Source organism: Lotus japonicus, chromosome 2, assembly GCF_012489685.1.
Source record: "Lotus japonicus ecotype B-129 chromosome 2, LjGifu_v1.2".
Taxonomy (NCBI): domain Eukaryota; kingdom Viridiplantae; phylum Streptophyta; class Magnoliopsida; order Fabales; family Fabaceae; genus Lotus; species Lotus japonicus.
Genome location: NC_080042.1, coordinates 17,880,565 through 17,905,316, shown reverse-complemented (window position 1 = coordinate 17,905,316; position 24,752 = coordinate 17,880,565). Strand labels below are relative to the sequence as shown.

Sequence of the window (24,752 nt, the reverse complement as noted above, 5' to 3'; positions counted from 1 at the left end):
TCTCTTACAAGTGAAAAGAATTATCAAAAACATAAATGGTACATGTGACTATGGCATTCTTTACACCCATGATACAAATTCTTCTCTTGTAGGGTATTGTGATGTAGATTGGGCAGGGAGTGCTGATGATAGGAAGAGTACATCTGGAGGTTGCTTTTTCTTTGGGAACAATCTGATTTCATGGTTCAGTAAGAAGCAAAATTGTGTCTCTCTATCCACAGCTAAAGCAGAATACATTGCAGCGAGGAGTAGTTGCACTCAACTTGTTTGGATGAAGCAAATGTTGAAGGAGTATGAAGTCAAGCAAGATGTCATGACATTGTATTGTGACAATTTAAGTGCCATTAACATTGCAAAGAATCCCATTCAACATAGCAGAACCAAGCACATAGATATCAGACATCATTTCATCAGGGAGTTGGTTGAGGACAAAATACTCACTTTGGAACATGTTCCCATAGAGAAACAATTGGCTGATATTTTTACCAAACCCTTGGATGCTGCTACATTTGAAAACTTAAGAGGAAATCTTGGGATCTGTCTCTTCGAAGGAGCATAGCAATTAACGGTTCTTTTCAGTCCAACGGCTAGTTTTCTCGTAACTACCATTAACTACCGCTGTGACATCATTGCTTCGTTCCCACTAAACTACTATATAATCATCATCAACGACCCCATTCCAATCTCACAACAAACTGCTAATCTTGATCTCACAATCTCCGGTTCTCTTTACTTACAATTCTCTCAATTCTTGTACTTGTTCTTTCTTCATTACCATTGTAACATGTCTACATGCAAGAAAGAATCTGTGAAGGGGAAAATAGAGAGAACTTCTGGTGGTGCTAGGGTTATGGGTTTGCACACAAGTTCTTCCGCTCATTCCAAAAAGAACTCAGGAACTCCATCCAGGAAGCGCTACAAGTCTCGCGCAATCCCAATGCAAAACGCTGAGGCCCCTGTGTCTGAGGATATTTCAAACTCTTTTGTTTCTGCAAATGATGAAGACGATGTCACAACGTCTACACACTCCTCAGATGCGACAATCTCTGATCAGCCTGACAAGGAAGGTTCACTCTCAAAGGTTTCTTCTCCTTCGTCCAAGAATCCGGATTCCAAGGCTGAAGGTTCAAAGGAAGATCTGTTAGTGGAGTCTATGAAGACCCCTCCCATTGTTCACGATATCTCTGACGGTGAAGATTCAGAGGAAGTACCCTTGGCGTGTGTTGCTGACAGGTTACTTAAAAGAAGAAGGGCATCTGTTGGAGAAACCCCTGTGAGCCAAAAGAAGAAAGCAAAGTCCACTTCTGTCTCTTCAAAATCAAAACCAGTGGATGTGCAAAGCAAGGGAAAGAAAAAGGTTGTGGAGTCCTCTGGCAAGAAAGTAAAGAAGACTACTGTGAAGAAGAAGAAGGTTTCCAGGGTTGAACTGGATTCAGATTCGGATGTTGAAGCCGATGTCCTGGACATCACGACCTCTGAGAGAAAGAAGTTTTTTGGTAAGCGCATTCCGCAGGATATTCCTTCAATTCCACTTGATAATGTTTCCTTTCATGCTGCTGAGAATGCCATCAAATGGAAGTATGTCTTCCAGCGACGTATTGCTAAGGAACGGGAAATTGGGTCTGATGTTTTGGCATGCAAGGAGATTGTTGCTCTTATCACAAGAGCTGGTTTGAGAAAGACTGTTATGGAGATAGGCAAGTGTTATGATAGGCTAGTGAAGGAGTTCCTAGTCAATTTGTCTGATGATGTTGGCAATCCTGCCAGTCCTGAATTTAGAAAAGTCTATGTGAGGGGTCAGTGTGTGAGTTTCTCTCCTGCAATCATAAATAGAGCACTCGAGAGGAGTGTAGTTGAATTTGTTGAAGAAGAACTCTCTCTGGACACCATTGCTGAAGAACTGACTGGAGGAAAGGTGACGAAGTGGCCTGCCAAGAAGCTTCTCTCTACTGGACATTTGACGGTGAAGTATGTCATTTTGAATAGGATTGGAGTGGTGAATTGGATTCCCTCTAATCATACCTCTGCAGTCTCTGCTATGCTGGCCAAGTTGATCTACCGTATAGGAACTGTAACACCCCGATTTCCAGGTGTCACTTTAGTAACCAAAAATAAACTTCACGCGGAAAACAGGTAATTTTTTTTCGTTTGATTCCTTTTAAATAAAGCGATAGAAAATAAAGACATAACCCAACACTAACTAACCGATATACAAATATATACACATGTACAGCCTCAGCTGCACTCTCCCATCACGCGCCCTCGCAGTGACTCCAAAGTAGTGTGCCCGCAGGCAAATATATACAGAACCAGAACTGTAAGTAAAAGTATCAAATATACAGTCATCCAAGAGAAAGTCGGCACCCAAAAATGGCTTGAACAAAAGACCCCTATACTCCGACAGACTCTCTGTGATCCTCCTCAAAAGAACCACACAAAAAGTCACACATCGGAAACCTACCCTGTCCCAAAAAGTAAGACGATCAGAGCTCTACACAAAAAATGACGCTAGCCTAACCTACCCTCCCAGCTCAGCTCATAGCTCCTCCTCCTCATCGCTGCTCGGCGAGTAGCTCTCCCCAGTGCTCTCGGAGTCAGAGTCGGAATCCACCGTAATCATCTCGGTGTCCAAGTCCACGACCTCCCTCCTAACTGTCCTGCGCACCGTCCTAGTCGAGCCGGTCTCCACATCCACCTCTCCTGTAAGAACATCCTCCTCCACCACCCTAACCAAGGGGTCCACACGGTAGCCGTGCGGTGAAGAGAAAGAAAAGAGACGTGAGGCAGATGGGACAACAGACTCCCTCTTCGGCCGCACAAGCCTAGAGGACGACGCCACGTCGGTAGGATCAATGGCAGTAGCAGGAGGTGGCGCAACAGGTGCAGCAACAGCAGGCTCGATCTCCGCTGGGTCCTCGTCATCAGAAGATGAAGCAGGAGGTGGTGCAGGTGGTCCTCGACCAGTACCTGGTCCACAGTGAACTGAGGGCGGCAAGTCAAAGCTCAGCTCCATACGCCGTAGCACTCCTCTCGTCAGACGTCCTCGCTCATCCGTCCGGTCCTCCATGACCCTTCCCCGGTACGTCGCTCGGTGACCAGCCACATCAATCACCCAAGCGGTGGGGGCATCACGATCCACCAACTCATACCTGATCCCCCCCGAGGGAGAGACCATCGAGAACCAGTCGGCCATCGACATCTGGCGGCAGGCCGACCGCCCAAACACAAACATGAAACCAAAGCCAAGGCGCTAGGGTCAACTCACGGAATAAAGTAGATATACACTCAACAAGTGATATGGGTATAGATATATATGTTGTTATATATACATATAGATAATCCTAGCACGTTATTGGCTCTAACAATGCTTCAATAAATCAAACAGCATACAATTCAAGTCAGAATGAATGTATGCGTGAAATGCAATCAATATGATCCGGATTGTGACGCGTTCCCGTTCGCCACAAGTGAAGCATTCCCGTTCTTCACTATGGATGAACCATTCCCGTTATTCATCCTTGGTGAACCATTCCCGTTATTCACCGTATGATGAACCATTCCCGTTATTCATCATTAATGCATTGGTGAACCATTCCCGTTATTCACCAAAAGATGTACAGGTGAACCATTCCCGTTATTCACCCGATGATGCAATATGGTTAGCCAAACATCGAATCGTCCTCGCCACGCAAGTGTTTAGCTCAAACCCAAACTCAAAACAAACCCAAGAGTTAGTGTCAGTCAATACAACACAACTCGGAGTTAGTGTCGGTCAATACAACACAACTCCAACAACAAGAGAACCCAAGGGTTTAGTGTCGGTCAATACAACACAACCCCATCAACAAGAGCACTAAGTGTCGGTCAATACAACACCGCTCCAACAACAAGAGTACTAAGGTACTCGGTGACTTTCAATCGTCACCGTGGTTCACCCCCCCGTTGTGTCCACCAAAATCTCCCAGAAACCCACATCAAAAGTTGACTTTTCCCCGTCTTTCAAAATTATTTTCCCCTTTAGCTTTCCTATGCTTAAACGTTAATAAAAATTGTTTCGATTCGAGTTAGTCAAATTATGAGTTTATTTCTCAAAGTCTAAGTTTCCCAAGTCTTTAGTTTTCGAAAGTCTAATCATTCTAAGTTTTCAAAGACCAACCACCCAAAAGATATTTCCCGGGGAAAGTCTAAGAATACGAACAAATGGCTAAGTCTCAAAACTCAAGTTTGAACTTGCCTAGGGTTGTTTATCCAACCCGAAATATCAAAGATCATCAGATCAATGAATCCCCACTCCGAAGTCGCGTCAAAACGCACAAATCCAACAATATCACAATATCACAAGTTATGGAAAAACATCATAACATCAACTCATCATCATAATCAACATCAAACAAAGCATGCGTCGAATTTATCGACGCCTATCATGCAGTCATAGCTAATAGTAAGTTGCCCTAACCTCGAGCTGCTCCAGCCTCGTGATCTAAATCTCCTTCACACAAATGCTCTGAAACTCTCAAAGTTCCTTCAACTGAACCTCGGAGAAAAACAAAGCAGAATCCAAACAAAATCGATTAGTTCGATCGTAATACAACTCATAAACGATAGAAAAAGCATTAAAGCTTCAGAATACAACAATCGAGTACGAAAAGACAAGTTTTCGAAAACGAAAAACTCCCCCCCCCCCCTTGGAATAGCTCTCGGCCATAAAGGAAAAAGAGCTCCGACTATTTTTCTTCGATCAAATCCGTTTACAAGGTAGTTTTAGGGTAAAACTAAGGCAAAGCAATTGTCGGAACAATTTTCGGACGATCAGATCAAAATACGACTGTTCAGGGGCGTTTTGGTCCAAAATAAAAGCTCAAAACCTCAAAGTTATCAGTTCGGAAAACAAATTTGACAGCAATGATCCTAACCACATCCGTGACAACTAATCCTAAAGGCACGAAGTCAGATTACGACTTTTCGACAGTAAAGTTTCGAAATGTGCGACAAAAAGGGTTTTGAATCAGTTTTTCAGATCCTTGACAACTCGATCACAATCGGCGAATACTGACGGAGGTTTTAGGCTCTTGGGCACGTAAGGAATATAACCCAACAGAGAAATCAGGAAAAACGGACAGTTTTACAAAAAGCTCAAAACTTTGAGCACAGAAACGACTACAGAAACGCAGTAGAAACAATAATCAGAGGTAAGAATCAAGCTAGTTACCTCGGTACCTCGAAGTAGGAACGAACTGCACGAAGATCGGTCGAGTTTTGGCGAAAATCTCTTCTCCCTTGCTCTCCTTCAAACCCGCGGCCTTGATGGGTGAAAATGGGGATATTTTTTAATTTTTGAGCTATTTATAGGCAGGCGAAATCACGGGAAAATGAAAATTTCGCGATTCCGATTTTTGCAGCACGTTCATCGAAGAATTCTAAGAGATATTCTGGCGACAGATTTCCAGAACTCAAAACAAATCTCTAACATTTGGGAAAAACGATATCTAAAATCCCAAAAGTGGTGTAAGTTAATCTTTCCCGAAAAACTACTTTTTGCTGTGATGGTCAGACGACAAAACTTCCTTCTGAAGAAAGATTGGAAACGTCGAAAAAAATCTGGCAGCGCGGACGGAAACTTCGTTAGAAGTCCCAAATAGAAAAAGTCTTCATCCAGCGCTTGAATTTAGGGTTTCGAAGCAAAGAAATTAGCGTCGTCGGACTTCCGAAAAGTGTATACTATCGTGCGTACAGTCCAGGGTTCCGAAATGAAACGTTGGTCGAAGGAAAAATAAAGAGAATCTTTAAATTTTCCAAGGATTTGAAATATCGCCCAAACATTGCTTTAAAGGCGAAATTAGCCTATTCTGAACACGCTCTCCATAAGGCAGGTGTGCAGACGACTCGCACTAATTCCAACAGCGACTACGCAACATTCCTCAAGCAATTCCAGAACTTTCTTCTTCATTAATCTTTCTCAAACATCAAACTCCTGTCACGCTTACACTGATTCTACGCGTGAGTCGAAAATTAACTTGCTCTGTAAATCCAGGTCTTACAATACTCCCCTCCAAAAAGAAAGTTTCGTCCTCGAAACTCAGAGTTCTGCAAAAAGTCCGGGGTACAGTTCCTTGATCTTGTCTTCCAATTCCCATGTAGCGTCTCCCGTATCCTTGTTCCATATCACCTTCACCATTGCAATCTGCTTCCCTCTCAGCTGTTTTACTCTTTTATCCCCAATACTCACTGGCGGTGCCTCAAAGGTCAAATCATCCTTTAGTTCAACGTTGTCTGGCTCGATTACATGAGTCGGGTCTGGAATGTACTTCCTCAACTGCTACACATGAAATACATCATGAATGTTGGAAAGAAACGGTGGTAGTGCAATCTGATACGCAACTGGTCCAACACGTCGAGTGATTTGATAAGGCCCAATAAACTTTGGCGTGAGCTTCCTTGACTTTATAGCTCGTCCAACCCCCGTAGTCTGAGTAACTCGTAGAAACACATGGTCGCCCTCTTCAAACTCTAGGGTTCTACGTCTCTGATCAGCATAACTCTTCTGTCTGCTCTGTGAAGCTCTCATCTTTTCTCTGATCTGCTTAACCTTCTCAGTCGTCTGTTGCAGCAATTCTGGCCCGATCAACAAACTCTCCCCATCTTGATACCAACACAACGGTGTCCTACACTTTCGACCATACAAAGCCTCATACGGTGCCATCCCAATGCTCGCATGAAAACTATTGTTGTAGGTAAATTCAATCAATGGCAGAAGATCATCCCAACTTCCTCTGTTATCTAACACACAAGCCCGTAGTAGATCCTCTAGCGACTGAATAGTTCTCTCTGTTTGCCCATCCGTTTGTGGATGATACGCCGAGCTCAATCTCAGCTTGGTTCCTAACGCATCATGAAGAGCTCCCCAAAAGTGCGAAGTAAACTTTGGATCCCGATCAGACACAATACTCTTCGGAACTCCATGTAGTCTCACAATCTCCGCCACATAAATCTCAGCCAACTTTTCCACATTGTAGGTAGTTCTCACTGGTAGAAAATGCGCTGACTTAGTTAAACGATCCACAATCACCCAAATCGAATCGTGTCGCTTCTGTGTCCTTGGCAAAGCTACCACAAAATCCATGGATATACTATCCCATTTCCATTCTGGCACATCTAAACTCTGTAGCATACCGGCAGGTCTTTGATGCTCTACCTTCGCCTTCTGACAAGTCAAACATGCAGCTACATACTCAGCCACTTGCTTCTTCATTCCCGGCCACCAGAAATTCAGTTTCAAATCTTGATACATCTTTGTCATTCCCGGATGAATGCTCTGTAAGATCAAGTTTTGATCTAGTAGTACAACTCTATGTTTTGATGATTACAAGTTTTCCTTTTGAGTATGAACAATTATGGTACTCTAACGTGTTTTTCTGAGTGTGCTATTTACAGGCTCTGACCTCTATTCAATCTCACACAAATCAGAAGCACTGTGCTTAAAGAGTGTCCCAAGAAACGCTTTCGCATTCACCATGTTCAGTATGAACAGTGGAAAAGCTTCAGAAGTTCTGAAGTTATAAAAACTCTGATGTGGACTCAGTCACTTGAAGTTCTGAAGATCCAGAAGTTCTGACAACCAAGAAACACTGAAGGTTCAGATGTTCTGATGGTGTAGAAGACTCTGAAGATCCAGAAGCTGAATAGTGGAAACTCTGATGTCCAGAAGCAAGAAACTTTGAAGACCATGTACTTCCCTCTGAGTTCAGAATCAGAAGATACAACGTCCAGACGATCTGTGCTTTCCCTCTGACTCTGATCAACCGGCTTCACAAGTTCCAACATGAAGCATTCCCCTGATCAGAAGTCTCCTAGGTTTAAAGGTCAAGTCACTATCCAAGTACAAAAGCAACTGTACCTTCCTGACGACCTACCTAACAGTCTCAGACACAGCAGAAGCTGGAATTTCCAGAACTGCCCTCCAACGGTAGCATTTCCATGCATCGTTCAAACCCTAATCCTTGGAGTATAAATAGAGGCTGAATATTGAAAGATGCGGTTGGAAGAATTTACACAAGCACAAGCTATATTCAAAAACCTCCGAGCATTCTTTCATCTGAAATTCATTGTGTTTACTATCAGCTTTTTAGAAGCAAATCTCTTGTAAACATTATTTCTTAAACAGTTTGTTTAGTTCCTTTAGGAGATCAAGGTTGATCGGATCCTAGAGAAGACTAAGAGAGTGAATCTTAGTGTGAGCTAAGTCAGTGTATTGTTAGTCACTTGTAGGTTTCAAGTGCAGTTGTAACACATACCTGATTAGTGGATTGCCTTCATTCTAAGAAGGAAGAAATCACCTTAACGGGTGGACTGGAGTAGCTTGAGTGATTTATCAAGTGAACCAGGATAAAATCCTTGTGTGCTTTTCTATCTCTTATCTTTAGCACTTAAGTTCTCGAAAGATTTGTCAAAATCTTTAAGGTGGAAGCTTTATCTTAAAAACGTTATTCAAACCCCCCCCCCCCCTTTCTACCGTTTTTCATACCTTCATGCTCCATTTGCTCTTGTGTCCTTCATCCATGATTAGCCTTCTCAATTCTGGATTATTGGGTACACAAACTCTGTCCTTGCATCGTAAGATATCGTTAGTTCCTATCTTGAATTCCTGGTCTTTCGCTTGAATTACCAAGTTCCTCTTCTCTAACAGAAACGCATCTTGCAATTGTTGCTCTCTAATCTCTTCCATCAGTCCACTGGCGATTCTGATCATTCCGAATTTCAACTTTCCCTCAGACGGTGTCACACCTGAACTCATATCTCGAAATTGTTTCAGTAACTCCAGCTCTTTAACCATCATTGACGAGACATGCATCTTTCTACTTAAAGCATCAACAACTACATTTGCCTTCCCAGGGTGATATTGCAACGTAAACTCATAGTCTTTGATAAACTCCATCCATCTTCGTTGCCTCATGTTCAGCTCCTTCTGATCAAACAAGTATTTAAGACTCTAGTGATCGCTAAATATCGTGAAAGTACAACCATAGAGATAATGCCTCCAGATTTTCAGCGAAAACACAATAGCGGCTAACTCCAAATCGTGAGTCGGATAGTTCTTCTCATGAGTCTTCAACTGTCTCGAAGCATAAGCCACCACTTTTCGATGTTGCATCAGTACACATCCCAAGCCTTGATACGAAGCATCACAGTGGTTGCGGCAAAATAAGCACAGGTGACGTCGTTAAACGTTCCTTCAGAGTCTGGAAACTTGATTTACACGCCTCAGTCCATGCAAAAGGTTGATCCTTCCTCGTCAGTTGAGTCAAAGGTCCAACAATCTTGGCAAATCCCTCAATGAAGCGTCTATAATATCCAGCTAAACCCACAAAACTTCTGATTTCTGTCACTGTCTTCGGTTGCTCCCAAGCCAAAACGGTCTCTACTTTCGCTGGATCCACAGCTATGCCTTCCTTTGAGATAACATGGCCTAAGAAATTGACTTCCTCCAACCAGAATTCACACTTAGAAGGGTTTGCATACAGCTTTTTCTCTCTCAACACTTGTAAAACTTGGCGCAAATGTCCATCATGTTCCTTCGCGTCCTTCGAATATATCAATATGTCATCAATAAACACCACCACAAACCGATCTAAGAACTCATGAAAGATGCGGTTCATGTAATCCATGAAAACAGCAAGTGCATTTGTCACTCCAAACGGCATCACTAGGTACTCGTAGTGTTCGTAACGTGTTCTGAATGCAGTCTTTGGTATATCCTCAGTCTTCACTCTGATCTGATGGTAGCCTAACTTCAAGTATATCTTGGAAAATACGGCAGCCCCTCGTAATTGATCCATCAAGTCATCTATCCTCGGCAACGGGTATCGGTTCTTGATCGTCGCCCTGTTCAGTTGTCGATAATCCACACACAATCTCGACCTTCCGTCTTTCTTCTTGACTAACAACACTGGCGCACCCCACGGTGAAACACTTGGTCGAATGAATCCTTTTGCCGAAAGATCCTCCAACTGAGATTTCAACTCTGCTAACTCCGCAGGTGCCATACGGTAAGGTGCAATCGAAATCGGTCCGGTTCCAGGTACAATGTCGATCACAAACTCTACATCGCGCAATGGCGGTAGTCCAGGTACATCTCCAGGAAAAACATCCGCAAAATCTCGAACCACCGGAATACCATGAATATCTGATTCCTTCTTCCCCTCCAGACTTAGCAACGAAAAGTACCTCTGAGTGCCCTTGCTCAATGATGCACTAATATGGTTAATAGAAAGATACTCGAAAAGATCCGAGTCTGGGAACACCACTTTCTTTCGACTACAGTCCAAAAGACAATGGTAGTGGGATAACCAATCCATCCCGAGGATTACATCTAGGTTTTTAAGGGGTAGACATACTAGATTGGCATGAAAAGTTCTATCTCTATATACTACTGAACAGTGCATGCATGCGGCATTAGCAATTAGGGTCCTAGCAGGTGTAGTCACCATAAGATCAAAACTCAAAGTAGTAATAGGCAGATGCAGTCTTGATACGCAATCCTTAGAGATAAATGAATGAGTTGCACCAGAATTAAAGAGTACAATTAGAAGATTACCGTCAATTTCACATTCCCCTCTGATCAATCCATCTGCTCCTTCAGCCTCTTCACCATCCATTGTATACACTCTTCCCTTCGCCACTGGGCGCTTCCCACTAACAGCATTCACAGACGGTTCAGCCTTTGGTGCCTTGCAATTAATAGCCAGATGCCCAGATTTATTGCAGTTGTAGCATCTTGGTGGCCTCGTGCAATTGTTTGCCTAGTGTCCGACTCCTCCACATCGAAAACAAGTTACCTCACGGTTTTGGGTACGGCTTCCCGACCCTTCAGAAGTAGCAGCAGCAGTCATCGGCTTGTAAGATCCCGGGGTAAACCCTCTTCCCGCAGGACGTTGATATGGCTTCCTCGCCTGAAACCTTCCCCTTCCTTGAAAACTCTGTGGTGTCGACCTCATTGGTCCTCCGGTTCCAACCTTGTTAAATCTCCGATTCTTCATCAATTCCACCTCAGTTGCCTTCTCAACCAATGCTTGGAATCTCGTGATCCCCAATGGTCTCACTGAGTCTTCAATATCAGGTCTCAATCCCCTCACAAAGCGCTTGCACATGTAGGGCTCATCAACTTGGTCACGGAAAAAGCGAAAATGTTTTGCCAGAGACTCCAACTTAGCAGCATATTCCGGAATGGTCATGCTCCCTTGTTTAAGAGTCAGAAACTGTGATTCACGCTCGTCACGAGCACTGTCAGGAAAATACTTCTCGAGAAAAGCAGTTCGAAAAGAATTCCAGTTCACCTCAACATGATTTGCTTCCATTATCCCTCTGGCTCCCCTCCACCAGTACTCAGCATCACCCAATAGCAGATAGGTTGCCATTCCCACCTTGGCTCCCTCAGCCGTCTGTAACACACCAAAGATCTTCTCAATTTCTTCTATCCAGGGATCCGCTTTGTCCGGGTCAGTACCTCCCGAAAACTTAGGTGGATCCTGTCTCCTGAAGTCATTCAACCCTTTGTTCTGATCCAGAGTCGCCTCCCTCTGACGCTGGTGTTGTTCACGCGCTTCCTCCGCAGCACGCCTCAAAGCATTGCCATTTGCTTGGTTAGTCATTGCCTGGGCCATAGTGGCCATCATCTCTGCTAGTTGATTCGTCTTCACCATTGTCTGTTACCCCCAAGAAAACTGTTAGTCCTAATCGTACGATAGCACAAAAACTACTCCATCTGATTAAGTAACAATGCAACCAATTAGAACGAAAAATCGTTCTGCAGACAATCAATTTTCACTCTTTGCAGAGTCACACAACCTAGCACAGAAGACCTATTCCCCAAAGACTCCCAAAAGACTCGACTAAGCTCTGATACCACAATGTAACACCCCGATTTCCAGGTGTCACTTTAGTAACCAAAAATAAACTTCACGCGGAAAACAGGTAATTTTTTTTCGTTTGATTCCTTTTAAATAAAGCGATAGAAAATAAAGACATAACCCAACACTAACTAACCGATATACAAATATATACACATGTACAGCCTCAGCTGCACTCTCCCGTCACGCGCACTCGCAGTGACTCCAAAGTAGTGTGCCCGCAGGCAAATATATACAGAACCAGAACTGTAAGTAAAAGTATCAAATATACAATCATCCAAGAGAAAGTCGGCACCCAAAAATGGCCTGAACAAAAGACCCCTATACTCCGACAGACTCTCTGTGATCCTCCTCAAAAGAACCACACAAAAAGCCACACATCGGAAACCTACCCTGTCCCAAAAAGTAAGACGATCAGAGCTCTACACAAAAAATGACGCTAGCCTAACCTACCCTCCCAGCTCAGCTCATAGCTCCTCCTCCTCATCGCTGCTCGGCGAATAGCTCTCCCCACTGCTCTCGGAGTCAGAGTCGGAATCCACCGTAATCATCTCGGTGTCCAAGTCCACGACCTCCCTCCTAACTGTCCTGCGCACCGTCCTAGTCGAGCCGGTCTCCACATCCACCTCTCCTGTAAGAACATCCTCCTCCACCACCCTAACCAAGGGGTCCACACGGTAGCCGTGCGGTGAAGAGAAAGAAAAGAGACGTGAGGCAGATGGGACAACAGACTCCCTCTTCGGCCGCACAAGCCTAGAAGACGACGCCACGTCGGTAGGATCAATGGCAGTAGCAGGAGGTGGCGCAACAGGTGCAGCAACAGCAGGCTCGATCTCCGCTGGGTCCTCGTCATCAGAAGATGAAGCAGGAGGTGGTGCAGGTGGTCCTCGACCAGTACCTGGTCCACAGTGAACTGAGGGCGGCAAGTCAAAGCTCAGCTCCATACGCCGTAGCACTCCTCTCGTCAGACGTCCTCGCTCATCCGTCCGGTCCTCCATGACCCTTCCCAGGTACGTCGCTCGGTGACCAGCCACATCGATCACCCAAGCGGTGGGGGCATCACGATCCACCAACTCATACCTGATCCCCCTCGAGGGAGAGACCATCGAGAACCAGTCGGCCATCGACATCTGGCAGCAGGCCGACCGCCCAAACACAAACATGAAACCAAAGCCAAGGCGCTAGGGTCAACTCACGGAATAAAGTAGATATACACTCAACAAGTGATATGGGTATAGATATATATGTTGTTATATATACATATAGATAATCCTAGCATGTTATTGGCTCTAACAATGCTTCAATAAATCAAACAGCATACAATTCCAGTCAGAATGAATGTATGCGTGAAATGCAATCAATATGATCCGGATTGTGACGCGTTCCTGTTCGCCACAAGTGAAGCATTCCCGTTCTTCACTATGGATGAACCATTCCCGTTATTCATCCTTGGTGAACCATTCCCGTTATTCACCGTATGATGAACCATTCCCGTTATTCATCATTAATGCATTGGTGAACCATTCCCGTTATTCACCAAAAGATGCACAGGTGAACCATTCCCGTTATTCACCCGATGATGCAATATGGTTAGCCAAACATCGAATCGTCCTCGCCACGCAAGTGTTTAGCTCAAACCCAAACTCAAAACAAACCCAAGAGTTAGTGTCAGTCAATACAACACAACTCCAACAACAAGAGAACCCAAGGGTTTAGTGTCGGTCAATACAACACAACCCCATCAACAAGAGCACTAAGTGTCGGTCAATACAACACCGCTCCAACAACAAGAGTACTAAGGTACTCTGTGACTTTTAATCGTCACCGTGGTTCACCCCCCCGTGGTGTCCACCAAAATCTCCCAGAAACCCACATCAAAAGTCGACTTTTCCCCGTCTTTCAAAATTATTTTCCCCTTTAGCTTTCCTATGCTTAAACGTTAATAAAAATTGTTTCGATTCGAGTTAGTCAAATTATGAGTTTATTTCTCAAAGTCTAAGTTTCCCAAGTTGTAACACCCCGATTTCGGTGGCGTCACTTTAGTAACCAAAAATAAACTAATGCGGAAAAAACGTGAATATTTTTTTTTCGATAATATAAACAAGACTGAAATAAATAAGATGCAAGTGCGAAAGGCAACAAAACTAATATACAATATATATTACAGCCCCCGCTGTAAGTAGCTAACCACATCACGAGTAAACCTCCAGTGACGGGAAGTGAGAAAAGTAGCGCCCGTAGGCAATATGTACAACCCAAATGGTAAGGTTAAGTGTCCGCAACACCACCTTCAAAAATGAGAATAAGTTGACCCAATGGCCTAAAACAAGACCTCCTAAGTCCAACCAACTCTCTGTGATTCCCGTAAAGAAACCACACAAAAAGCTATAGGTGGGAAACTACCCTGTCCCCAAAGAAACAAATGAAAGTCAGAGCTAAGACTCTACTCCTACACTAATCCTATCTCGAGGAGCTCACACCAGCACTAAACCTACGTGCTAGCATGATCGTCGTCTGAATCTGAATCCAGAACGACCAAGTCTACATACACTACCCGTCCTCCTCTCGCAACCGCGATGCGCTCCGGTGCTGGACTCACGGGCTTACCATTATTTGAAGATTTAGAGGTTGTTTAATGTCTTATGAGTTTTCTTTTTACAAAATAATATCCTTTTAGTCTTATCGCAAATCTTATGAGTTTTCAACATCCCAAAATCCCAAATAACTCCCCGAGAATGTCTCGATCCATTATAACCATAACAAGGCCCGAATCTCATTCGTCCTATCAAACTTTCTCAAAACTCTCAAAGTAAAATCGGCATGACCTGCCCGCTATTCTCACTTTTCAGAAACACAGATTTCATTGAAAAGGCATAATTCAACCAGCACAGTCAACAAACATGTCATATATCAACACATCTCAGAATAAACAAGTAGCACTTAGCATATAAAGCATGCACCACACATCCTAGATTACCCACATAGCACATAGCATGTAAGTCAATGTCAAAAACAGTCAGTAGATGAATCATCTACATTGTCAGCCGAAGCCTTAGAAAACATTTTTCCAATCAACCACAAACAAGTGCATAAACAGTAAATCAATGTCGAAAGCATCGACCCTAAGCATTAACTAAAGATTCAGTGAGTAGCCCTCACCTGCAGATTCTCCAGGGTGATCTTCTAACTCCTCTTCACAAGCAAAGCCTTGTTCCTCGGGAAACTCTTCAAATGAACCTTTAAAGTAAAACCACAGAATTCTATCAAAATCTATCGGAAACTAAGCTATCAATACTCACTAAGGTTACACGAAGTAGTACATACTCCGAGGTACGATAATCTAGCGCGAAAGGACAAGTTTTCGAAAAAGGAATTTTCCTCCCTCCCCCTTAGGGTGCTCGGCCACTATTGGTAATTGTGGGGTTCGATTTTTCTTCGATCAAACTTGGTTCCTATGCTATCATTAGCCGTAACTAAGGGTATTCTAAACTCGGAAAAATTATCGGATCAAAAACTGTCGCAGGGGTATTTTGGTCAATATTTTTAGCTCAGAAATTCAAAACTGAAATTTCGAAAAGCAAATTGGATGGGGACGTCACCAACGACGTTTATGACAACTAATCCTACTAGCACTAAGCTAAGGCGATAGTTTTCAGCCCAAAGGACGAAGCTTTGCCCCAAAATGGGTATTTTAAGCAGAATTGAAACTCGACGGTAGTTTTTCGAGAATCGGCGCAGTATTATTAGCTAAACATACTCAGGAGAACGTAGGGAAGATGTTTAGAATCAAAAATGAAGTATTCAGGATAGTTTTGCAAAAACCTCAAAACTATGAGCACAGAAAGACATAGAGAAAAGCTATGGAAAAGACGATCAGAGGTAAGGATTAGCGACTATACCTCGGTACCTTGAAGTATCAACTGTTGGATCAACGATCAAGCAAGAAATGAACAAAAACTCTTCTTCCTCTTCCTCTTGGTGAGCTCGCGGGTTTTGGAGAGAAAATGGTGGAGATTTGTGATATTTTCTCATTTCTTGGCTATATATAGAGGTTGGCAAAACGCGGGAAAATGAAAGTTTCGCGAATCTGATTTTTCCGGCTTCATTCTCCGTGAATTCTAAGATATGTTTTGGCGACACAAATCCAAAACTCAAAAGAGGTTCCCTAGTATTTTAGGTGACTAATGCAAAGTCGGTGTAAAACTAAGTTACTTTTTGCATCGGATGTCGGAATAGAAAACTTCCTTCTAAAGAATGATTGAAATCATCAAGAGAAATGGGTGTACGCGTGTAGAATCTTCATTTGAAGCTCTGAATAGAGAAAGTCTTCATTGTCGGTTGATTCTAGGGTTTTTGAACTATCAAGGTTTTGGTTTCGGCAAACTTCCGATGATTGGAATCGGACGTTCGTAGATCCTAGAGTTTCGCCTCGAAACGATTGTGATATATGGATTAAGAGGAATTCTAACATTTCTCTGAAGATTTTTGGAATAAGTTTCCATCGTGACTTTAAGCGTAAACTAGCTATTTACTAGGGTTTCTGCTCTAGGTTTAAACGTATAACGATCGTGCTATAACTTATATCGACTTCGATACGATCCTCAGACTTTTCCTGAACTTTCTCCTTCATAAATTTATTTCATTTAGTAAACTCTTGTTCAGGTTTCCTTTCACGATACATCAACCCTAATCGTGAATAAGAAGTTTATTCACTTAGCATAAGCTTAAAAACTTGGGTCTTACATTACTACCCTCCAAAAAGAAAGTTTCGACCTCGAAACTTAAGGGTCAGTAAAAGGTTCTGGATACTGTTCTTGGATCTTCTCCTTCAGCTCCCATGTCGCATCACCGGCGTCTTTGTTCCATATGACCTTCACTAACTCGATCTCTTTTCCCCTCAACTGTTTTATCCTGGTGTCACCAATGCTAATTGGCGGTGTCTCGAAAGACAAATCATCCTTCAACTCAATGTCATCCAGCTCGATAACATGTGTCGGATCCGCAATATATTTCCTCAGTTGTGACACGTGGAATACGTCATGAATGTTCGATAGAAATGGAGGTAGTGCAATCTGATAAGCGATTGGTCCTATTCGACGAGTGATCTGATAAGGTCCAATAAACTTCGGCGTAAGCTTCTTTGACTTGATTGCTCGACCAACTCCCGTAGTCTGGGTCACTCGCAGAAATACATGGTCTCCCTCTTCGAATTCCAGAGTTTTGCGCCTTTGATCTGCATAACTCTTCTGTCTACTCTGAGAAGTCTTCATCTTTTCTCTGATCTGCTTGATCTTCTCGGTTGTCTGTTGCAGAAGTTCCGGTCCTACTAACAGATTTTCTCCGTTTTGATACCAACACAAAGGTGGTCTACACTTGCGGCCATACAAAGCCTCATACGGTGCCATACCAATACTCGTATGAAAACTGTTGTTGTATGTGAACTCAATCAATGGCAATAGGTTATCCCAACTGCCCTTGTTGTCTAACACGCAAGCGCGTAGCAAATCTTCCAATGACTGGATTGTCCTCTCAGTCTGTCCATCAGTCTGCGGATGATAAGTAGAACTTAGTCTCAGTCTTGTTCCCAAAGCCTCTTGAAGAGCTCCCCAAAAATGTGAAGTAAACTTTGGGTCTCGATCGGATACAATACTGGTCGGTACTCCATGGAGTCGTACAATCTCAGCTATATAAATCTCTGATAGTTTCTCCACGTTGTACGTAGTCCTCACAGGTATAAAGTGAGCCGACTTGGTCAATCGATCCACTATTACCCAAATAGAATCGTATCCCTTTTGAGTTCTTGGCAAAGCCACTACAAAATCCATTGATATGCTATCCCATTTCCATTCTGGTACATCTAAGCTTTGTAGCATACCTGAAGATTTCTGATGTTCCACTTTTGCCTTCTAACACGTCAAACATGCAGCTACATACTCAGCCACTTGTCTTTTCATTCTTGGCCACCAAAAATTCACCTTCAAGTCCTGATACATCTTTTTCATTCCAGGATGAATGCTTAACTTGCTCTTGTGACCTTCGTCCATAATCAAAGTCTAATCATTCTAAGTTTTCAAAGACCAAACACCCAAAAGATATTTCCCGGGGAAAGTCTAAGAATACGAACAAATGGCTAAGTCTCAAAACTCAAGTTTGAACTTGCCTAGGGTTGTTCATCCAACCCGAAATATCAAAGATCACCAGATCAATGAATCCCCACTCCGAAGTCGCGTCAAAACGCACAAATCCAACAATATCACAATATCACAAGTTATGGAAAAACATCATAACATCAACTCATCATCATAATCAACATCAAACAAAGCATAAGTCGAATTTATCGACGCCTATCATGCAGTCATAGCTAATAGTAAGTTGCCCTAACCTCGAGCTGCTCCAGCCTCGTGATCTAAATCTCCTTCACACAAATGCTCTGAAACTCTCAAAGTTCCTTTAACTGAACCTCGGAGAAAAACAAAGCAGAATCCAAACAAAATCGATTAGTTCGATCGCAATACAACTAATAAATGATAGACAAAGCATTAAAGCTTCAGAATACAACAATCGAGTACGAAAAGACAAGTTTTCGAAAACGAAAAACTTCCCCCCCCCCCCTTGGAATAGCTCTCGGCCATAAAGGAAAAAGAGCTCCGACTCTTTTTCTTCGATCAAATCCGTTTACAAGGTAGTTTTAGGGTAAAACTAAGGCAAAGCAACTGTCGGAACAATTTTCGGACGATCGGATCAAAATACGACTGTTCAGGAGCGTTTTGGTCCAAAATAAAAGCTCAAAACCTCAAAGTTATCAGTTCGGAAAACAAATTTGACAGCAATGATCCTAACCACATCCGTGACAACTAATCCTAAATGCACGAAGTCAGATTACGACTTTTCGACAGTAAAGTTTCGAAATGTGCGACAAAAAGGGTTTTGAATCAGTTTTTCAGATCCTTGACAACTCGATCACAATCGGCGAATACTGACGAGGGTTTTAGGCTCTTGGGCACGTAAGGAAGATAACCCAACAAAGAAATCAGGAAAAACGGATAGTTTTACAAAAAGCTCAAAACTTTGAGCACAGAAACGACTACAGAAACGCAGTAGAAACAGTAATCAGAGGTAAGAATCAAGCTAGTTACCTAGGTACCTCGAAGTAGGAACGAACTGCACGAAGATCGGTCGAGTTTTGGCGAAAATCTCTTCTCCCTTGCTCTCCTTCAAACCCGCGGCCTTGATGGGTGAAAATGGGGATATTTTTGAATTTTTGAGCTATTTATAGGCAGGCGAAATCGCGGAAAAATGAAAATTTCGCGATTCCGATTTTTTCAGCACGTTCATCGAAGAATTCTAAGAGAGATTCTGGCGACAGATTTCCAGAACTCAAAACAAATCTCTAACATTTGGGAAAAACGATATCTAAAATCCCAAAAGTGGTGTAAGTTAATCTTTCCCGAAAAACTACTTTTTGCTGTGATGGTCAGACGACAAAACTTCCTTCTGAAGAAAGATTGGAAACGTCGAAAAAATCTGGCATCGCGGACGGAAACTTCGTTCGAAGTCCCGAATAGAAAAAGTCTTCATCCAGCGCTTGAATTTAGGGTTTCGAAGCAAAGAAATTAGCGTCGTCGGACTTTCGAAAAGTGAATACTATCGTGCGTACAGTCCAGGGTTCCGAAATGAAACGTTGGTCGAAGGAAAAATAAAGAGAATCTTTAAATTTTCCAAGGATTTGAAATATCGCCCAAACATTGCTTTAAAAGCGAAATTAGCCTATTCTGAACACGCTCTCCATAAGGCAGGTGTGCAGACGACTCGCACTAATTCCAACAGCGACTACGCAACATTCCTCAAGATATTCCTGAACTTTCTTCTTCATTAATCTTTCTCAAACATCAAACTCCTGTCACGCTTACACTGATTCTACGCGTGAGTCGGAAATTAACTTGCTCTGTAAATCCAGGTCTTACAGGAACTGAGATTCATTTTGATTTTGGCTCTTTTGTGTTTACTCAAACACTGAAGCATGCAGAGACGTGTGCAGTGAAGCTTCCTGTCTCTTTTCCTTCACTTCTCACTGCTATTATACTGCAACAACATCCTCATATTCTTGGTGTAAATGATGTGCCCTTCCCCAAAGGAAATCCTATTACCTTGGATCATCGCTTATTCTTGGAACCTCATGTCCTGAACATTGATCTGCCATCCAATAGGACATCTGTGCCTGTTTATACGTCAGCTTCTGGAACCAAGAGTGTCATTTCTGAATTGGAAGATATTTCTAAGGAGTTGCAAGAAACCATCAGGGTTGCTACTGCAAGGAAGCTTAAAGTGGATGCGTTAATTCAAATTCTCAAGGAGGAAGCTGGTCAAGAGGGTGAGCCTGCAGCTGCTGCTGAGAAGGAAGGATCTGCAGACAATGCAGAAGAACACTCTTCTTCTGATGTTTAGTACTTGTCCTAGTAGTTGTACTAGTTGATTCTTACTTGGTTGTGCTTTAATTCTTTCCATCTTTGCCAAATTTGTGCTAAAAAGGGGGAGTAGTGTTGTTGTTGTTTTTGTTGGTTGGTGTGTCGTTCTTTCATTTTGCTTTGAAGACTTGGTATTCTGGTTCTGTTCTGTAATAATCATGAAGACTTATTCAAGACCGGTTATGTACTAGTTGTTCAAGCTGTTTGTTCAAGTATTGTTCAAGTATTCTACTGGTTCTGTTCAAGCATTACTTGGTGTGTTAGTTTTCGTGCGTGCTGCTATGCATTTGGTATTTATACTTCAAGCAGTCTACATGGATGCATAATTTGAGGGGGAGTTCCTCTCTGGTTGGGTACAAAGATGCTTTGTTTGAGGGGGAGTTTGTTTTTTTTTCTCCGCTGCTGACTCTATGTGATTTTCCCTCTCTGGTTGTGAAGTTGTTTTTAGACAAAATTTGACAAAGGGGGAGATTGTTGTTCCTTTGTTGTCATACATTTTGTTCAAAACAACCTGATGTCCTAGCCGATGTTGTGACATCTGCTTTTGTGAAGGCTAGGACATTTGTCCCAACTGGCGTACGGTGTGGGTCCCTTGGTTATCAGGTTAGAGTATGTGATTTGTTATTACTTGAGATTCAAGTAACTCATTAAAGGGAGATATACGCTGGCTGTTTGTTGTTGGAACAAATTAGTGATTGAACATTTGTTTCTATCCTTAAGCCGTTAGTTACTCATATCATATCTTGGAAGATTCTGTGCTGATATGAGTTGGATTAGGTCTGTTCTTCAGCCCAAGCAACCCTAGTGCCGCCGCTACTGAAGTATAAAAGGACAAAGAACTGAAGTCTGAAGGTGGGCAGAATAATATTGAAGATTGAGTGTGTAAGACCTGGATTTTCAGAACAAGTTAAGTTTCCGACTCACACGTAGAATCAGTGTAAGCGTGACAGGAGTTTGACATTTGAGAAAGATTAATGAAGAAGAAAGTTCAGGAATTGCTTGAGGAATGTTGCGTAGTTGTTTTCGGAGTTAGTGCGAGTCGTCTGCACACCTGCCTTATGGCGAGCGTGTCCAGAATAAGCTATTTCGCTCTTAAAGCAACGTTTTGGGTGAGCTTTCGAACTCTCGGAAAATTTAAAGATTCTCTTTATTTTTCCATCGACCAGCGTTTCATTTCGGAACTCTGGACTGTACGCACGATAGGTTTCACTTTCCGGAAGCTCGACGACTCTAATTTCTTTGCTTCGAAACCCAAGTTTTGAGCGAAGGATGAAGACTTTTTCTATTCGGGACTTCTAACGAAGATTCCGTCCGCGTTTCCAGACTTGTTTCGACGTTTCCAATCTTTCTTCAGTTGGAAGTTTTGTCGTTTGAGCATCACAGCAAAAAGTAGTTTTTCGGGGCAGATTAACCGACACCGCTTTTGAGTTTTTCGATATCGTTTTTCCCAAATCCTAGATATTTGTTTTGAGTTCTGGAATTCCGACGCCAGAATCTCTCTTAGAATTTCTCGGTGATCGTGCTGCAAAAATCGGAATCGCGAAATTTTCATTTTCCCGCGATTTCACCCGCCTATAAATAGCGCGAAAAAGCAAAATCCTCTCATTTTCTTTCCATTTGTGGCTGATTTCGTGGGGAGCAAGGGGGGAGGGGATTTCCGCGAAAACTTGACCAATCTTCGTGCAGTTCGTCCCTACTTCTAGGTATCGAGGTAACTATCATGAATCCTGCCTCTGATTTCTGTTTCTGCTGAGTTTCTGAAGTCGTTTCTGTGCTCTAAGTTTTGAGCTTTTTCTAAAATTGTCTGATTTCTCTGATTTCTCGCTTGGGTTATGTTCCTTATGTTCCCCTGAGTCTAAAACCTCTGTCAGTAAACTCTGATTGCGATTCAGTTGTCCAGGATCTGAAAAATTGACTCAAAACTCTTTTTGTCTCACATTTCGAAACTTTATTGTCGAAAAGACTTAATCTGACTTCGTGCCTTTAGGATTTGTTGTCACGGATATCATGAGGATCGTTGCTGTCAAATTTGTTTTCAGAACTGATAACTTTGAAGTTTTGAGCCTTTATTTTGGACCAAAATGCCCCTGCGTAGTCGTATTTCGGCCCGATTGTCCGAAAATTGTTCTGACAGTTTCTTTGCCTTAGTTTTACCCTAAAACTACCTTGTAAACTGATTTGATCGAAGAAAAAGAGCCGAAGCCCTTTTCTCCTTATGGCCGTGGGTTTTTCCTAAGGGGAGGGGAGTTTTTCGTTTTCGAAAACTTGTCCTTTCGTACCCGTTTGTCGTATTCTGAAGCTTTGATGCTTTGTCTATCGTTTATGTATTGTATTGCGATCGAACTAATCGATTTTGTGTGGATTCTGCTTTGTTTTTCCTCCGAGGTTCAGTTGAAGGAACTTTGGAAGTTTCAAGGCATTCCTGTGAAGGAGATTTGATTTGCGAAGCTGGATCAGCTCGAGGTTAGGGCAACTTACTATATATTAGCTATGACTGCATGATAGGCGTCGATAAATTCGACTTATGTTTTATCTGATGTTGTTTTTGATGATGAGTTGATGTTATGATGCTTTTCCATACTTGTGATGTTGTGCTTTTGTTGGATTGAGCGTTTTGACGCAATTTCGGAGTGGAGATTCATTGATCTGGTGATCTTTGATATTTCGGGTTGGATGAACAACCCTAGGCAAGTCCAAATGTGGGGTTTGAGACTTAGCCATATGTTGGAATTCTTAGACTTTCCCCGGGAAATGTATTTTGGGTGGTTGATCTTTGAAAACTTAGAATGATAGAGCTTTGAAAAACTAAAGACTTGGGAAACTTAGACTTTGAGAAATAAACTCATAACTTGACTAATTCGAATTGAAACAATTTTTATTAACGTTTAAGCATAGGAGAACTGAAGGGGAAAATATTTACAAAATACGGGGAAAAGTCGACCTTTGTTGTGGGTTTGGAGAGTTATCGGAATTGGGGGAAGCCACTAAGGTGAGCTATGGTGATGATTGAAAGTCACCGAGTACTCTAGTACTCTTGGGGATTGTTGTGGAGCCGTGTTGTATTGACCGACACCTAGTGCTCTTGTTGTTTGGGCTGTGTTGTATTGACCGACACTAGACCCTTGTGTATTCTGTGGATGGAGTTGTGTTGTATTGACCGACACTTACTCCGAGTTGTGTTGTATTGACCGACACTAACTCATGGGTTTGTTGAGATTGGGTTGTGAGCTAAACACTTTCGTGGTAAGGACGATTCGTTGTTTGGCTAACCACGTTGCATTCAATCGGGTGAATAACGGGAATGGTTCACCTGTGCATATCATGGTGAATAACGGGAATGGTTCACCTTGCATTAATGATGAATAACGGGAATGGTTCATCATTCGGTGAATAACGGGAATGGTTCACCAAGGATGAATAACGGGAATGGTTCATCCAGGATGGATTTCATCCAGGATGGATAACGGGAATGGTCCATCCATAGTGAAAATGCTTCACTTGTGGCGAACGGGAACGCGTCACAAATCCGGATACATATTGTGCATTTCACGCATACATTCATGCTGACTGAGATTGTGTGCTGTTTGTTTATTGAAGCAATGTTAGAGCCATAACATGCTAGGATTGTTTATATGTATATATATCAACATATATCTATACCCCATATCACATGTTGAGTGTATATCTACTTATTGCTGTGAGTTGACCCTAGCGCCTTGGCTTTGTTTGTATGTTTGTGTTTGGGCGGTCGGCCTGCTGCCAGATGTCGATGGCCGACTGGTGTTCGATGGTCTCTCCCTCGGGGGGGATCAGGTATGAGCTTGTGGATCGGGATGCCCCCACCGCTTGGGTGATCGATGTTGTGGGTCATCGAGCGACGTACCGGGGAAGGGTCATGGAGGACCGGACTGACGAGTGTGAACATCTGACGAAAGAAGTTCTACAACGCATGGAGCTGAGCTTCAACTTGCCGTCTTCAGTTCGCCGAGGACTCGGATGTGTGAGCAGTTATGGGTTGGTAGAGTTAGGCAGGCGTCATATTTGTGTAGAGCTCTGATTCGTTTTGCTTTTGGGACGGGGTAGGTTCCCGACGCATGGCTTTTGTGTGGTTCTCTTATTGAGGGATCACAGTGAGTCAGTCGGACTATAGGGGTCTTTGCTTAGGCCATTTTGAGGCCGACTTTCTCCCAGTGGATTGTAATTATAACCTTTTCACTCACACTTCTGGATCTGTAACTATTTGCCTACGGGCACACTACTTTGGAGTCACTGCGAGTGCGCGTGACATGGGAGTGCAGCTGAGGCTGTACATGTGTAAATATTTGTGTGTTGGTTGGGTTTTGTCTTTATTTTCTATTGCTTGATTTAAAAGGTATCAAACGAA

The 24,752-nt window shown here is 42.8% G+C and overlaps 1 protein-coding gene across 1 annotated transcript; it reads left to right on the top strand.

Annotated features, from left to right (window-relative positions):
- The first annotated feature begins 784 nt into the window (after nucleotides 1-784).
- On the top strand, nucleotides 785-20,348 carry LOC130736160 (uncharacterized). The gene is made up of 2 exons (XM_057588005.1): nucleotides 785-2,071; nucleotides 19,923-20,348. The coding sequence occupies exons 1-2, from the start codon at nucleotides 785-787 to the stop codon at nucleotides 20,346-20,348; spliced, it is 1,713 nt and encodes a 570-aa protein (XP_057443988.1).
- The last annotated feature ends 4,404 nt before the right edge of the window (nucleotides 20,349-24,752 follow it).